The following is a 16,042-nucleotide window of genomic DNA, read 5'->3' as shown; positions in this document are numbered from 1 at the left end:
CCCTGCTGGGGTATGCAGAGAAGGAACCAGACCCGAGTGGCCCCTTGGAAGTCCAACAGCCTGGCCACTACCCTCACGGCCCCTGGAGGCAGCTCTTTGGCTAGACTGCTCATCAGAGGCGTCCTGCACCCCGTGGGCCTCCTTGGCACTCCCGGTGGTGCCTGTGTGTGTGGTGGCTGCAGACAGGGACAGGGCACGGGCCTGTGTGGTCCATGACAGACAGAAGGACTTTGCTTTGGAAAGGCCTGAAGGGTGATCTCGGAATAGCCACCCCTGGAGTTGGGGCTAAGAGGGCACGAAAGGGGCTTTGCTGATTCCAGGTCGAAAGTGGGAGACAACCCAAGAAGAACCCCAAAACCATGGGCCAGAGATAGGCTGGCTATGAGATAAGAAGACCATGAGATCTGCAATACTGGGGTGAGGGACCAAGGACCGCGAGAGGCCAGGATGCAGGAAAGGAGACAGGACAAGGGGTAGAGAATGAAGGATGAGAAATGAATGGATGCAGGGAGGGCGGGAGGGCGGGAGAGTGCAGCGTTTGCAAAACCAAAATGAAAGACATGTTGAGAGGTTGATTTTTCTGTTTTTAATAAGCCAGAGTCCTGCAGCCTGGAGGTTGGGAGGCCCAGGGGATGAGGAAATGGGATGGGAGTGGCAGAGAGCTGGAGACCCAGGCCCTGAGTGGCAGGTGGGGATGGTCTGCGAAGCGCTGGGCTTCACCCTCTCTCAGGCACGCCTGGTTGGGAGGAAAACGCCTGGAAGGTGAGGCTGCAGTCACCAAGTCTCGGAGGTCCTGATGATCCTTGAACTTTGTGGGGACCCAGTCCAGCTGGGAACCAGCAGCAGCCCTTCCTGGCCCCAGCTAAACTGGGCTCAAGGCTGCATGGGGGAGTGCCTCAGCTCCACCAGGCCCAGCTGGGAAGAAAAGCCTCTCCGCGAAGCTGGCTCCTCCAGGGCCCCGGACCGGCAGGCGAACACTGGCACCTTCTCTGGTGGCAGCTCAGGGGGAGACGGCCCCAGGCCCTTGTCTGAGAGAATGAGAAAGTTCATCTGGAAATAAAGTTCTGTTTAAAAAACATTATATAGATGGCTTCTGGACATCTTTGAAGAGCAATAAAATACCATCCGGTTTCTACAAAATAAAATAAGGAGGAAGAAAACCAAACACGATCGAAGGAATCGTTGCATGGCCAGAGGAGCTTGACTAACAAAGGCTCCCCAGAGTTGAGCTGGGCAGCGCAGGCGGCCACTCCGCCTCCCTCCTGCTGGGCTGTGTGGCAGAGGGTAGGTGAGAACCAGGCCTGTCTCCACCTAGGAGCACATCAGAGGTCCGGAGGCAAATCTCAAAACGGAACCTGTGGCAGTGGCAGGAGGGGAAGGTTGGCATTTGCCCAACTGGGGCCCACTGGGGCCAGGGCCTGGTCACATGGCTTGGCCGGCTGCCGGGGGAGCCCCCGAGCTGCAGGTGAGGGGGGGCGCCTGTGGCCTGTGCGTGGCATCCCAGCGGGCTACGGGCGCAGTGGCTGCGTGGTCATCCTCACACTTGTCCTTTTATTTGTGGGAGTCTCGTTTACGCAGTTGTTACACTGGAGTCACCAGGGAGCAGCTGGGCTCTCCCTTGGCCCCTGCAGGGCCCAGCCCAGGCTAGTGCAGCGGACTGTCAAAGACCATGTCAGGTAGGATGGAGACTTTGAGCTTCTTTTCAGGCCAGCTGTACTCTTTGGGAAGTTTGAACTGTGGAGGGGGAACAAGCACAGAGCCAGAGTATACATGGTTAGCAGAACCCACTGCCTTCTTCCCACGCTGCCTACAGAGAGGCCAGGACCCTCACCGAGGCCCTGTCCCCTGGGTGCTGGGGGCAAGACAGGCCACTGGTTGCCTGGCTTCAGTCACCAATGCTAGACCCAGGTGGGCGGCTGGGGTCAAGCTGCTGGAGTTCGCTGACCCCTCCTTTCCCCTTGCCCTGCCAATAATTAACTGGGGTTGGAGGAGGCTTGTTTTCTAACACTTTCTTGACTGTGCTGACCTCCCTCCAGCTCACTTCCTTGGTTCTGCCTCAAGCATGTAAGGAATCTGCTCCCTGAGGCCCAGGGGCTAGAGGATGGGGGGCAGGGGAGGGTGCAGATGCTACAGGGAAGTGGCTTGAGGTCTGGAACTCTGCGGTCCTGTCCCTGCCATGGCTTCTTTCTGAGGCTGGTGGGGAAGAACGCTGGAACTGGCCCTCTGTAGCCTTTGCCAAAGGGTCCCCAGAGAAGGAGGTCCTGGCTTGGCCTCGGTGGGTGCCGAGAAGCAGGGCTAGTGTGGCTTAAGGTGATTTCTTGGGCCTGGTGCATTCTCGAGTGGAGTAAACCCCCATCCTGCTCCCCCTTGTTCATTCTCACCTGCTTCCCAGAGTTACCAGCCTGAGAGAGGTGCCAGCAGTGGCCAAGGAGAGCCCAAGGTCTTCCTACCCGACTCCCCGGAATCACTGATTTGCCTACAGTTGTGTTTCTCGAGCTTCTGGTGGGGGTAAGGGAAGAGGCTGACCTATCTTATTCCTTCTGTATGCTAGGACCCTGCATGGGTCCTATGGTGCTCATAGATGCTCCCTGATTTAGGAGCAGGGTCTGCCTTTTATGACTCCCGCTGCCCTGGGGCCAGGCAAGAAGACAGGCCAGGCTGGGAAGGAGGGAAGAGCAGGGCCTTCAGCCTGCCTGGAGCTGGTGCTGGAGGTGGGTGGGCCTGACACTTCCTGGCTGGCTCCCTCTCCCTCCCTCTGATGGGGGACTGTCCAAGCCAGGACCAAAGTGGAGAGTAGGGCAGGGTGTGGGGACAGCCTCTGGACAGGAAAGAAAAAAAAAGTCATTTTTAGTGACCTACTTTCCTAAGCTCCTCCTGGCTCCTGTCCCTCCTGCCTGGACTACCCCCCTTCCACCCCCTCAGCACCCGAGCTGAAAGCAGCAGTCTGGCATGGTGCCATCCCTGTGCGACATGGCCTCTCCGGAAGCACTTCTGGGCAGCTGGCTCTGGTCTGACTGAATGGGAGCCAGGCTTCAGGGACCGGTGACTTGCGGGGGTTGACTGGCCGGCACAAACTGGGTACTTGGTGACTTCTGAACGTATAAATGAGTTAATTTACCAAGTCACATCCCAGAGGAGAGAGAAGACACTATCCCTTTGGGGGGTGACCTCAGGCTCTGAGGACTTCCTGTTCACCTGGAGACCTGGACGGGCCAGTCCTGGCCTGTGCACTGTCCTCCACCCCGTGGACGTCTGTCGGAGGCTCCGTGTCCTGGCTGACTCGGCCCTGGAAGCCCCGGCAACTGGAAGCTCCAGCCCTGGCTGAAAGCTGGCTCCTGCCTGGCTTCGCTCTAGCTTGGAAGCCTGGCCCCTGGGAGGTGAAGGCGCTGTCCCCCAAACACACTTCCTGGCACAAAGGACGAAGGAAGGGTCTCTGCCCCGGGGCAGGGGAGGCCCAGAAGAGCAGGAGGACAGCCAGCTTTGCTAATGTTCCATTAACCTATCGGGCAGGGCACTGAGGCCAGGAAGGCTCAACCCTGGGGTGCTGCTTGGTAGGAGGCCGGAGGAGGGGAAGGGGCTTTCCAGGATGAGGTAAATCCCCACAAATGAGGATGCTGGGAACAAGGAAGAAAAACAAAGGGGATTATGGGCTCCATTCCTATAGCCCAGCAGAACAGCCAGGGAAAGCACAGGCCCCCACCTGGCCCACCAGCTCGGCTAGGGCTGGAAGAGGTGGACCAGAGGGGAGAGCTCATGGCCAGAGAAGGGAGGAAGGAGAGTGGCTCCTGGGTGGCCTGAGGCAAGAGCAGGAGTCCCTCGCTGCCCACCAGAACTCTCCCGTGGAATGTTCTCTGGCAGCAGGCGTGGGCTTTCTGTTCAGAACCTGCCAGGGAACAGCAGGGGCTGAGGAGAACTCTGTGCTCCTCAATGAGGAGCCTGAAGGCCCTGGCTGCCTCTTCAATGAGGTTCTCAGGAGTTGGCAATTCAGACAATTTGCTGGGTGTCCTTACAAGGGCTGGCGGTGGGGTAGGGGGTGGTTCAGGGAAGAGAAGTAAGGCCATTTAACATCTCCTTTCCAGCCTATCTCCACACATCAGAGACACACGCACACACACACACACACACGCACACACACACGTGCACGCACACACACACACACACACACGCTCCTGGAGACTGGAACCTGCCGTCAGAGAGAATCAAACAGCTTACTTCCTCTGGAGAAGTCAAATCTTCCAAGTCCTCCAACATTTTTTCTACAAACTCTTCAGTCAACAGAATCTGGGAAGAAGGCACAAGACAGGCTTTTATTATTTTTTTTAAATATATGGTCTTTTTGCTAACTGCCAAGCTATGGACCTTTCTTCAGGCCATTAAGGAGCTATGAGGCCACTGCAATGTGTTCTAGGGACACAGGGAAGGGCCTGAGGCCTATCCCCGACTGTCGCCCACATGCCCACCACCACCTGCCTACCACATCAGAGGGACTGGAGCAGAGGAGGAAGGACATCAGAGGACAATGGGAAGCAGGGGGGGACATCTGGAGAGATGGCGGCGCTGCTCCCAGAAGGGACACGAGAACGGGTGGGGAGGAACCCCTGTTTTGGCAGTTCGGGCTTCCTGCGTGCTGCAGTATGGTAGTGGGGAGACAGAAGAGCCGAGGGGCAGAGAAGAGAGATTCCAACACTGTCCTTGCCCAACCAGGTTCACTTGGTAGGACAGAAGAGATCTGTCTGGATTTGGAATACAAGCCTCATCTGGAATCTGGAAATGCCCCGGAAGGTACATCCAAGAACGTCTGAGCTGCAGAATTTGGAGATTGTACACCAACCTCTCTCATTTTACAGAAGGGAAAGGGACTCCTTAACTCCCACTTCCATCCGTGGCCTCTACCTCCTCCCAGACTGGAAGCTCCCAAACCCCTGCCCTGCTGGCCCCATTCAGCCACTGAGTTCTTCAAGCTTTCCTTTAAGAAACCTCTTCTCCAGGGCATCTCCCAGCTATCCCACTTTGCTGTTCTAGTCTGGTGTCTTGTGGCTTCACGCTTTGACGTAGAGGACAGCCTGGTCCCACTATGCGGCAGGCACAACCAGGACCCTCACCCCCTAAAGCAGTTTTCACAGTTAGCAGCAACGTTCAAGGGTACCCAAGGCTTCCTCAGCCTGGTGGGCCGTCTTCTCGACTGGCTCCTCTGCCCAGCCTGACCCCTTCCACTACCCCTCTACCCCCGTGCTGGTCAACGGGGCCCCCTGACCTCTGCAGCAGACCCTTCTGTCCCCCCGGGCTGTGGCTCTCCCCGCCTCTTTCTGCCTTCTCCAGCAGCCTGTGAACGCCCGGGGTGGGGGTGGGGGGGATGGAGGGAGAGAACAATGAGTTGAAGACCAAGGTGAGGGGCTCCTCTGAGGAAAAGTCCCCTATGACAAGGAGGAGGATCCAGGACTTGAGAAAATACCCATCAGGTTTCCCCTGGGAGTTGTCCACTCTGATGAGAACCTAAGTTTCAACATCTGGAATAGAGTCAGCTTGTGAGATCAAGTGAAATGGCAGAGAAAGGAAGGCGAGCAAGCAGGATCACTGGGCGCCTCACAGGACGGAGGGCTCTGAAGGAAGGAAGTTGATGGGCTGGAGGTGTGAGCAAGGAATGAGAAAACTACCCCAAGTGAGCAGGTAAAACACCACCACATCAGGCACCGTACTAACCGCTCATAAATCTTATCGCCTTCCAGATGAGGAAACTGAGACACAGATGGGTTATGTGTTTTGCCCAATGTCACGTGGCTTGTGAGCAGCTGAGACAAGATCAGGTCCCGGTCTTGCCTGGACTCTAAAGTTAGCGCCCAGAGCACAGCTTCCAAATCCTAAGGTCTCACCCTCATTTATTGATCCTTCCACTCGTCTGCCCATCCATCTATTTGATTCCATAAGCATTCCCTGGGTGCCTCTGCTAGGCCTGGCCCTGGGTGGAGCCTCAGGAACACAAGCACGAAGCCAGTCCATTCCCCACCTGGACAAGCACCTTCCCGCGCTTGACAGGGAGCCAAAGGTCATCTCCTTCTCAGGCTGCAAGCCCACAGTCAAGGACAAAACAGCTCCAACCACTGGCCCACAACTCCTCACCAAGGTTTTTGTTTGAGGAGCTCAGGCTTCAAGTGGAGACAGAGACAAGGTTTAGACAGGCAAAGCCGGTCCAGGGAAATGCCCACCTGAGGTGCCCCCTCCCACCTTCCTCCTGGTTCCCCAAGGCAGGACTGGCTGGCTCCTCTCACAGACTACCGAGACCCCTTCCCAATCCCACCCTGACCCTTGCTCCTCCTGCTTTTATCCCAGGGCTCCCCTCCCCACTGCCCCCCAAAGCCCAGAGTCTCTCTACCAGTTATCACCAGTCTGCTTGAGTAGTACAAAAGTCACATTCACATTTTTGGCATTTCCGGGGCCTGCTGCCATCTCTGCAAATGCTAGCACAAACACAAGCATACCTAAAACCCAATTATATTACAGTGGCTCCAGTCCGGGCCAGGCTGAACTGATTTCTAACCCACAAATACTTCGGAGGGAAGACATTTCTGCCAGAGAGGTAAATAGGCCTGGCACTGTAGCTAGTGCTGGGGGTGAGATGGGATTGTGGGAGGGTTCACAGGGACAGTGACCACGCAGAGAGACTCCAAACAGCTGTAGAAATGGTAAAGGTAAACCCACCAACACTGAGTTCAGTCCTAAGCCAGTTCCTCTGACAAAGGTCTGGAACTGGTGGTGGAGAGAGGGTATGTTATGGTGGCCTTTGGTACGATCTGTGTGTGGACTCATTTTATACTCAGCTGGGGGAGGGGATGGTAAGACCGAAAAAGGGGACAAACCCTAGTCACTCCTCAATTTTCACTTTTGGTGATTTGTTGGTTCCTGCTGGAAACTTCGCATTTTAAAAGAATTAAACAGGGAAAATTATACATGAGATCTGCATGATATTAAGGGTGACATTCCCTGCAAAGAAACACGACAGACTGTCATAGCTCCAGGCACCTAATTTAATTTCCTTTGGGAGTTAAACCTTAGAAGCTTGGATTGAACAAACAGGCCCTGTTCTTTGTATATTTCAGACCTGGAGCTGAGAATGTTAACAGATCTTATCAACAGGACACTGGAGATAGACAGCTATGATGGAGCAGCTCCTGGGCGCTCTCACGAGGAACAGACTCGCCGTTGTGATGCAACTGTGGGAAAAGCCTGTGCAATTCTGGGGCTTCGGGCTCTTGAAGCTCCCTGGGTCCCCGTGGAGCTGCCTGGCTCTGCCACAAATAATAACAGGAAGGGTTATGATAATGACAGTGAGTGGTAATAATACCGCCAACAGCAGAAGCAGCGCCTCCCCTGTGTGCCAGGCACTGGGCCAAGTGCTTGACCAGTATCATCTCACTGAATCCTTAGGGCAGTCCTGCAAGGGAGGTAACCAGCATTCCCATTGTGCAGATGAGCGGGTGTCGAGAGGAGACAAGTCTGGACTTTAGAAGAACAGTGATCTGACCTCATGGTGGTAGAAGATGCTCTTTTCCTGTCTGGGGAAAGTACCCCAATTCAAGAAGCCTTGTATGCTCAGAGCTGACTCCTCTCTCTCCTCTGGTGGGGGAGGTGGAGGTGACTTTGGCTTCAACCAATGGCCTGGAAAACCAACGACACATCTCCCGGCCACCTGCTCAGCTCAAGAGGGCTGGAACCCTGGGCGTCACAGACATGCAGCTGCTCAAAAACCAGGATGGCCAACTAGAAAGGAAGGCAAACCATGCCCCAATACAGTTTCCAAGTGGGGACAGCAGGTCAAATTTCCAGGTCAGCTTGGTAAATGTGTACATAAGACGACAGTTACATTAGTCCTGAAAATAGCAGTAGAAATAATAATAATAATGAAAATAGCACTCATCGATGGTAGTACTCACCAGGAGCTGGGCATAAATGCTTATGTCTGTGCACAAGCAACCCTTGGAGGGAGAAGACTCTCTAGTGAGACGGGAAAGCCCCCCAAGCAATCTGAGCAGCAAACTCCCCTAGAAGGATTCTGAAAACCCAGAGATACCAGGCCCCATCCAGACCTTCTGAAGCTGAACAGCTCAGGCAAGGCCAAGGCATCTGCATTTTTAAAAGGCAACCCCTCCCTCCAGGAGATCATGGTGGCGGGAGTGCTGGGGAAATACACTCACAGGGGAAGTGGGTTTGGGCACCGGTTTAACCAATACAGATGAGTTAGTGGCTGCAGCTCTACTACCAGCTCTAACTGGTGGAGCTGGGAGGGGAGCAGTGGCTCCCTGCCCCCCACTCCCAACCTCCACCTTTGATGAGGCTTGGAACACAGGCCAGCAGCTTACTCCAAGGTGCTCACACCCAGTGCCTTAGGACAGCCTGGCTGGTTGGTGAAGACGGAGGATTGTCAACAATCTCCCAATTCCCCAGGCCCCAGCAAGTTCCAGAAGGAACCTGAAAAGTGATCTTTCATCAATGCCTGCTCTGGGCAGGCCTGGCTATGGGACAGGCAGGGGCCCAGCTGCTGTAGATCTGATTCAAATGTCTGCGGTCAATGATGTTTCTGAGTCTGCAAACAGCACTGACAATGCCCACTCCTTCCCCTTAGTATGACAATCCACACTTTGTCTGGGGCGTTGTTTGCTCTTCGTGTTGACACGTTGTTCTTGCTTCCCAACAAGTTTGGCTTTCTTTTTCCTTCCCTTTCCTTCTCTCAGGGAAGGAGATGTGCTGTTTACAGGGCAGAGCCTGCCATGGAGCTGCTCTGGCACTCACGATGGCAGCGGGGGACACAAGACCAGGAAGCAGGCCAGTCTGCATCCCCCCGACCCTGACCGGCCAGACAGAAGTGAGAAAACAGCCCAGAGGACCCCCGTCCCCCAGGCTCGGGGGCAGAGGTGTGTGTGGCAGTGGTGGCACAGGGAGGCCACCTTCATTTCCTGTCCTTGCTGGGTGGTGAGGAGTTGCCTGAGGCGGCCAGGAGCAGGCTCACACTCCCCCTGCTCTGGCTGGCTGCCGCTGAGGGCAGAGCGGGCCGTCACAGTCCTCGCCCGAAAGGGAGGCTGCTGTACCTCCCTAGGCACAGTGCTGGCATTTAAACCCTAACGGCTGTACCCTGGACACTGAGGTCCCCATGGCAGCCCAAGCAAAGGTCTCCAGGGGGACCAGGTCGTGGCCAGGTTCACCAGTGGAAGGAGAAACAGCAGAGGCACGGAAGAGGAGCTGCCCAGGGCCTGGGCCAGGGATCGCCAAGTGTCTTCCACACAACATCCAAATGGGTGCATGGGGACAGGAGAAGGCAGCGGCTTGTCCAGAGGACAGTGGTGAGTCAGCCGCTGGGCTAGGAGAAGAGCCCAGCAGTGACTCCCCAAACCTGGCCTGGAGAAGCGAAGCCCACTTGAACAGCTGCTGGGTGTCTTCTCCCAAGCCCTGGGCCTCCCATCAGGGCTGGTAGGGAATGGCTGGGAACGGGGGGCCACCTGGGTGAGCTGTCAGACACCACGCAGCTGAGAAAGCACTGCAGGGCTTAAAAAAATATTCTCATATTTGGTGATGTGACCCCTGTGTGACCTCTGGGGCCGACTTCTCCCCCTTCAGATCAACCTTGGCTGGGGACGGATGAACGACTCAGCTCTGGGCCAGGCTCCCACTCAGAGGCTAACAGCCCGGTGTTGACAGACTCAAGGGAGAGAGGCTTGTTAAAGCCACTGGGATGAGGAATGCTGGGGGAAGGAGTGCAGGAGAGGACGCTGGCAGGCATCCCCCGGTCTGAAGACCCTCCTGTACAACCCTGGAGTTGGTGGACAGCCTTTACCATCTCAGAAAAGATAAAAACAGCAAATGGTAGGGCAAACGGAGGAATCCAGTGTCAACCTATGGAAACTGAAGAGCCTAAGGAATTGGAGGATTCCTGCCTCTCCAGCTCCTCCAGGAAGCAGGGAGTGTCCACTGTGCTTACTCTGGGGTTGCAGACAGCCCTGCCTTTCTGGGCCGGGGCCTTGACGTTCCTGGGGCTGGAGAGATGGGGCAAGGAGGAGCCTGGAGGGCAGGTGCAGGCCCAGGAGCAGGTGGGTGTGGAGGCCTGTCTGGGGCCACTCCACAAGCTCCGGAAAGGGCCCAGATTCCCTCACTTTCTGCCTTTTTCTCTCAGGCTCTCCTTTGTCTCTCTTCTCCCATGTGGGGTGTCTCTGCCATGCCACTTCCCCAAGAGATAACAGGCCTGGGCTGGAGGCCAGAACAAGGTGCCAAGGCTGGGAGTGAGGGCTTCCAAGGCTGTTGAAGGCTGATGCAAGAAAGTCATCCTAGCCCCTCCCAACTCCTCTGGGACCAACAGGGAGTGTTCAAGCAGCAGCCAAGAGAACAGAAGTCTGGGTCTCTTCAGTCCTGGGGCTGCTGCATCCAGTTCCTTCCTGATGCTCTGCCCCCAGCAGGCCTGGGTACACAGGGGTCAGGGAGACACCCTGGATCCCGGAAGCATGAGTGAGAGATTCCTGTAGGAGGTGAGGGCAGGCCTCTCTGTTGGGGTCTCCCTCCAGAGGAGCCTGGGGTCCCTCTTGGCCCAGTGGAGTGGGCCCTCACTGGTGACTATGAGCCTGACCCCAGGCCTCCAGGAGGTCCTCAGACTCCCGGGGAGACAGGCAGCCCCACAGGGAGACTCAGAGGCCCACAAGTAATTACAAGCCCAGGTTCCCACAAGCTAGGGAGCTGCCTGTGACCACAGTGGCAAGACCCTGAAGAGGAAGGCGGGCTGCCAGTCAGATGCAGGAAGTGCTGACTGCTTTGGGGGCGGGGCGGGGAGGAGGGCTGGTGTGGGTGTTGGCTTCACAGCTGAGGACAGGCTGGCCTGGGGGCAGGGGCAGGGGCAGCGGGTTTCCCAGGGCTCCCTGGAAAGGGCCTTGAGAAACCCCTTGGTGAGTTAGGGTGCGTGCCTGGGGAGCGGGCCCCAGCCAGCCTTCCCGGGAGCTCCCCTGTGAGCTGGCCCCTGTGGTGGACCACACTAATGAGCCCATAACACAGGCCTTTGATTAAGCAGCTCCCAGCACAGCAACTTTATTGAAACATGCCGAGGCCAGCGGCTGGTTCCCACAGCTCCCGTTCCCGGGGCAACGGCGCCTGGGAGTGGACCATGTGCTGGGAGTCAGCAGGGCGAGTGCTCAAGCTCACTGAGGGGCTGCCAGGGAGGCGAGGGGGAGCAGGGCTGGAAGGGAACACCAGTAGCCGGAGGATCAGGGGCTTGGGAATCAGGGTTGGGCCCAGACCTTTGTGGGGACTGGGGGGCAACGTGACATCTGCCGAGTCCTCTGGAGGCCCAGGTCCCCAGGCTGCTGAGAACTGGAGACGCTGACTGCCCCCCCCCGCCCCGTCTCCGCCGGGGGCAGGAAGATGTTCCAAGGGGGATGGCGGGGCTCCAAGGACAGGTTCAGAGTTCAGCATGTGAAAGACAACTGGGTGAAATTTCTTCTTGAGTTTGGGGAGACTCTAGTTCCTACTTTCCCAAGAAAATGTGCTTAACCTTCAATACACAAAAGTGCTATCTGAGGACACTTCTGCTGAGACCTGTCAACACACTGTCACCTGCTAGGAAGGAGGACCTGTGACCTCTCAGGGGCTGGGGGTCTCCTACACGGTCCCTTGTTCCCCAGTCCTTCCCAGCTCTGCCCAGGCAGAAGGTCTACCCCCTCCCTCCTCTCCACAGAGGCAGCCCGGTGCCCTGGGACACGCTGGGGCTGGGGGGAGGCCCTTTCCACTTGTGCTGGGCTAATTTCAAATGTTATACTTCAGAGCTTTTGCTACAGCAACTACCAACACCACATGGACAGAAATCTAATGTTACCAAGTGGGACTTTTAAAATGTATTTATAACTTTATGGTTCAAAGTAATTTTGTTATGAAACAATGTAATAACAACAGTGGAAAAAGGCAAGATAATTTATGGAACACAATATCCCTAAAGCACCGGCTTCCATTTCTACCTCAGCTTAGTCTGGGGAGTGTGGTTGGTGTCCTTTGTTTGCCGTTTGTTTTAATTAAGGGTTAGTATTTTGGTGGGGAGGGGCAGGGAGGAGCTGGCCTGAGGAAGAGACACAGACACTCAAAGACTAAAAACATGCCTACATTAATGCTATATACACTTCACAGACCCCCACAGACCAGGCTAAACCCACAGAACTGGCAAAATTCTCTTCCCCTTTACAGTAATCCCTCCGCCCACCCGCACCCTCCACCATCCACCACAAACAAGGCAGAGTCACCTGTTAGATCAGGGTCAGATTCCCTTTCTGAGAGAGGTAAGGTAGAGTTCCTCCTCCCGTGCCCCCAACAAACAAAAAAGGATGTTGTTCCTCTAATACATCCGGGAGTGGGAATCAGGGCTGGGCCGAGTACCCGTTAGAGACCTGGACGGGGCCGGGGCTGGAAGGAGGCCTATGGCTCTCAGGCCCCAGCACCCCGCTTGGCAATGGCTTGAAGCTGTGCTCCAGCCAGAACAGCAAAGGAGGGACAAAGTATTCCGGAAAAGCCAGCAGGTTTCTGCACAGAGAAGCTGGGTGTCCATCAGGAGGAAAAGGAGGACCATTAGACGGGGGAGGCTCTGTGTGCCAACGCCTGCCCATCTCAGCCCAGCTGAGGCATCCAGGTCCAGATGCCCACTTTCTAGGAATTCTGGTGGGCTTTCCATATAGCACGAGAGTGGCTTCCACACTTCCTCCCATCCTGCTTCACCCTTCTGCTTCCTGTTCCTTGGTTTACCCAGTGTGCAGAAAGTCTCACATCCCTCAAACCTGAACTTCCATGGCAAACAGAATTATCAACGGCCAGGAGAGTTATCGCTCCTGCCTCAGGGTATGGGGGAGAGGCCAGGAAGCGCTTCTGGAGCTGGTGGGCTAGGCAGTAGCATCCACACTCCACATGGCATCTCACAACCAGCCCCTCAGGAAGAGGAGCCGCCAAGAGCTGCCAAGGGAGGACCGAGAGGGGGTGGGCACGGAAAGGAGGGAGGGAGAAGAAAAGGAGCCTTCTCACTTGTAGCCAGGGTCCATGAGCTGCGTAAGGGTGCTCTTCGGTGGCAAAGGCGCCTTCTACTCCCGTGGAGACAAAGGTGATGGCCATGTCACCTGTGATACTTTTATATGTAAAGTGCCGTCCGTGCAGGAGCCTGCCCCTGGGGGTGGGAACATGAGACAGTGAGAGCAGGCCTGGCCAAGGCTCAGGGGCTGTGGAGGCTACACTCCCCAGGATGGGCTGTCTGGCAAATGCCCTCCTGACCGACCATCTGCCCACTAACAGGGGCCTGGAACTAAACACGTTCATCTCAACACCTCCCAAGAGAAGCCTCTTACGAGTTCTCTACTGTTATCCTTCCAAAGTGCTCAAGGCTAGCAGATACTAGAGCAGCATTCAAAGGGCCTGAAAGGGGATGCGAGTCCACCTCCTTCGTGTCCTGGTGGGGAGACTGAGGCCAGAGAGGCCGGTTAGTAATGTGCCCAAGGTCAGGCCCAAGGCTAAAAGGCGGATCGTGCCCCATAGGGGTGAAGAAGCACCTAAACGAATTTCCCACACCCTGGGATGACGGCCTAGTGCCCTCACAGCACAATCCTGTGTCCGGGGCACAGTCTTCCACCTCCTCCTGGCTCCCCACGAGATTTAAATGGCTACCAAGGCCACATCTTTAAAAAAAAAAAAAAAAAAAGCTGAAGCCAAGTGGGGTCACTCTGAGGGAGCCACAAGAAGTTACTGTTAATCCCAAGTCTGGAAATACACCTGGGGGAAGGGCAAGCAGGGGCAACCAGTGGGGCAGAGATGCCAGTCAGCAAAGGAAGCAAAACCTGCTCTTGGCTTTCTCACGTTGCCTCAGATTAACCCTTCACCAGCCTAAAGGCCCTGAGCCTGGGCCAGAGAGGGAGCTGGAGAGGAAATCGTTGGGGTCCTGGGGGGGACCTGATCGCTCTGGCCACTTGCTCTCGTTGCCCTACTGGGCAAGGCTGGTCACCACACAAGGTCCTTCCTCAGGCTCCAGGGACAGTGGGGATGGTCCAAACCAGTGCAACCCCTTTCTTCCTTGTCACTGCTGTCTGAGTTTAGAGTTATCCTTGCTGCTTCTCCTGCTATAAAAGTGAGGGTGGAACCCCTGAGGGCTGTGGAGGAAGCCACAGCTGCAACAGGTTCAGCCCTGTGCAGCATCCCCATGCAGAGAGCTGAATTCTGGCCACAGGGGTGGGTTTCTGGCACTGTGGACAGCAGCAGGAGGGACACAGCTGGGCTTCTGGGTCCCTCAAGGAGTCTGCTGTGCGGGCCACGGGGTTTGGAGAACTGAGTGTTTCTGCATGGAAAAGCAGCAAGGAGGAGAAAATAGAGTCCCACCCATCAGATTCCCCTGCCCTACTATCCCAGTGCTACTGGGGACCCTGCCACCCCTGACTCTGGGCTGGTGGGATGGCAGGGCATCTGAGACTCCCTAGGTCACTGAACCTTCGTAAGGGAGCAGGGCTGGGGGACACTTCTCTGGACGGAGTGCTCTCCAGTGCGGTGAGGGCTACTGGAGGGTTCAGGGTCCACAGGCTCCCCCAAAGGCCCAAGACGGAGCGGGCTGACTAGCTCTCCTCCCCACCTGGGCCCCAGACTCTGCCTCGGTGTAGGGGGCAAGCACAGGCCTGGTGGCTCCTTGAGGCCAGGTTGTATGCTGTGGGGCTTACCTTAGGCAGAGAGGAATGAGGGCTCCTGACTCCTGGTTGAATTTCAGATGTACGCTCTCGAGCTGCCGCGTGCGGATCAGCTCATGGGGAATAATGGCCGTGGAGCTGTCACTTTCCAGGCTGTCTTTGCGGCTCCTGCGAAGCAAGCACAGGAACAGGTTCAGCACAAGGTGAAAACCGCAGGACAGGAGGCTCTCAGGCCAGGCTCCTGAGGAACGACAAGGATGGTGATTGATGATGAAGATAACAACAGCCACCATTTACTCACTACACGCTCGCCAAGTGCCAGCCCTGCGTGAGGCACCTCCCGCTGATTACTCCTCACAGCGCCCCCGTGAGGTGGGCACTATTGTTATGGCCCTTTTACAGATAAGGAGCCGGGGATCAGGGAGGTGACCTAACTTGTCCAGGTCACACAGTGGGGACTGTGGAGCTGGGATTTGGTCGCAGGTAGGTCTGGCTCTGAAGCCTCATCTTTGGCCAACACTGTATAAAAGCTTATGTCACAGTGGCTTGTTCTTCCCTAAGATAGCAGCAGGGGCTTCTGGGAGCCCTTCTTCCCCTGCCCTAGAGCCTCAGACCCCAAGTTCTCTAAGGCTGGGGTGCTAGAGTGCCAAAAGACATGGCTCCGAGAGCTTCCTTCCTGCTGACCCTGAAAAGGCTGACATCAGAGCAGGCTCAGAGCATGCACACTCCTGCTAATGGCCAGCAGCTGCCGTGACATACACATCCTTCATCCAACAGGAAATGACACAGTCCTCATCGAGGGGTGGAAACCAGGCTCTCATTAGTCAGATCAGTGAGCTTGGCTGGGCAGCAGGACCGGGCCACCACCCTGCTGGGCTACGAGGCCCCAGGAACCCTGGACCAGATTCCTCCTGACTGTGGCCCCAGCCATGGCGAACTGTCACTTCTGCCTCACGCTCCCTCCTGTCCTGCTTCCCACCCACAGCTTGCTCCACAGCTGGGCCACGGGGTCCCTTTGCAATCTAAGATTTGCTCTTTCAAATTCAGCTGCCCCCACTGACAACCTCTCAAATCTGCCTCAGCCAGAAGTGAGGGTTACCCACTGATCTCATTCAAAAGGCCAGATCCTGGTTTGGACTGTGAATCTCAGAACAATTCCCCAAGTGAACAAAATACTGGGTGAGAAGCTTTAGTTATTTATCGTTGAAGCGGCAATAGCCACCCAGGACGTCTGGGCTTGACAGTCGCACAGCCAGTGGGGGCCCAACCTCCTTACACACTGGGGGGCTGAGCACTGGGGCCTGTGGCCCAATGAGGCACCCCAACACTCAGAGCACCTCCCCAGAGGGAGGAGGATGTGAAGTCAGCAGGCAGGA

At 56.2% G+C, this 16,042-nt stretch overlaps 1 protein-coding gene across 6 annotated transcripts in view; it reads right to left on the bottom strand.

Moving 5' to 3' along the window:
• Positions 1 to 563: 563 nt before the first annotated feature.
• The window catches only part of SUFU (SUFU negative regulator of hedgehog signaling), a 108,568-nt gene continuing 93,089 nt past the window's right edge, over positions 564 to 16,042 (bottom strand). For 4 of the 6 annotated variants that reach the window (XM_089897326.1, XM_089897328.1, XM_022568915.3 and 1 more), the window contains 4 exons: positions 14,700 to 14,834; positions 13,030 to 13,168; positions 4,213 to 4,281; positions 564 to 1,734 (listed from right to left, as the gene is read on the bottom strand). In XM_089897326.1, coding sequence (XP_089753452.1) covers positions 1,645 to 1,734; positions 4,213 to 4,281; positions 13,030 to 13,168; positions 14,700 to 14,834 — 433 coding nt within the window. In that variant the 3' untranslated portion in view covers positions 564 to 1,644. Of the gene's footprint in view, positions 1,735 to 4,212; positions 4,282 to 6,302; positions 7,284 to 13,029; positions 13,169 to 14,699; positions 14,835 to 16,042 lie in introns of those variants that run through there. The other 2 variants (XM_089897327.1, XM_022568916.3) reach the window with 2 other exon arrangements.

The sequence above is a fragment of the Delphinapterus leucas genome, chromosome 16 (genome assembly GCF_059928025.1).
Source record: "Delphinapterus leucas isolate spDelLeu-1000000601 "Yukka" chromosome 16, BTC_Dleu_Yukka2, whole genome shotgun sequence".
In the NCBI taxonomy this organism is placed as follows: domain Eukaryota; kingdom Metazoa; phylum Chordata; class Mammalia; order Artiodactyla; family Monodontidae; genus Delphinapterus; species Delphinapterus leucas.
The sequence above is the reverse complement of the archived record's forward strand: the minus strand, read 5'-3'. Positions and strand labels throughout refer to the sequence as shown.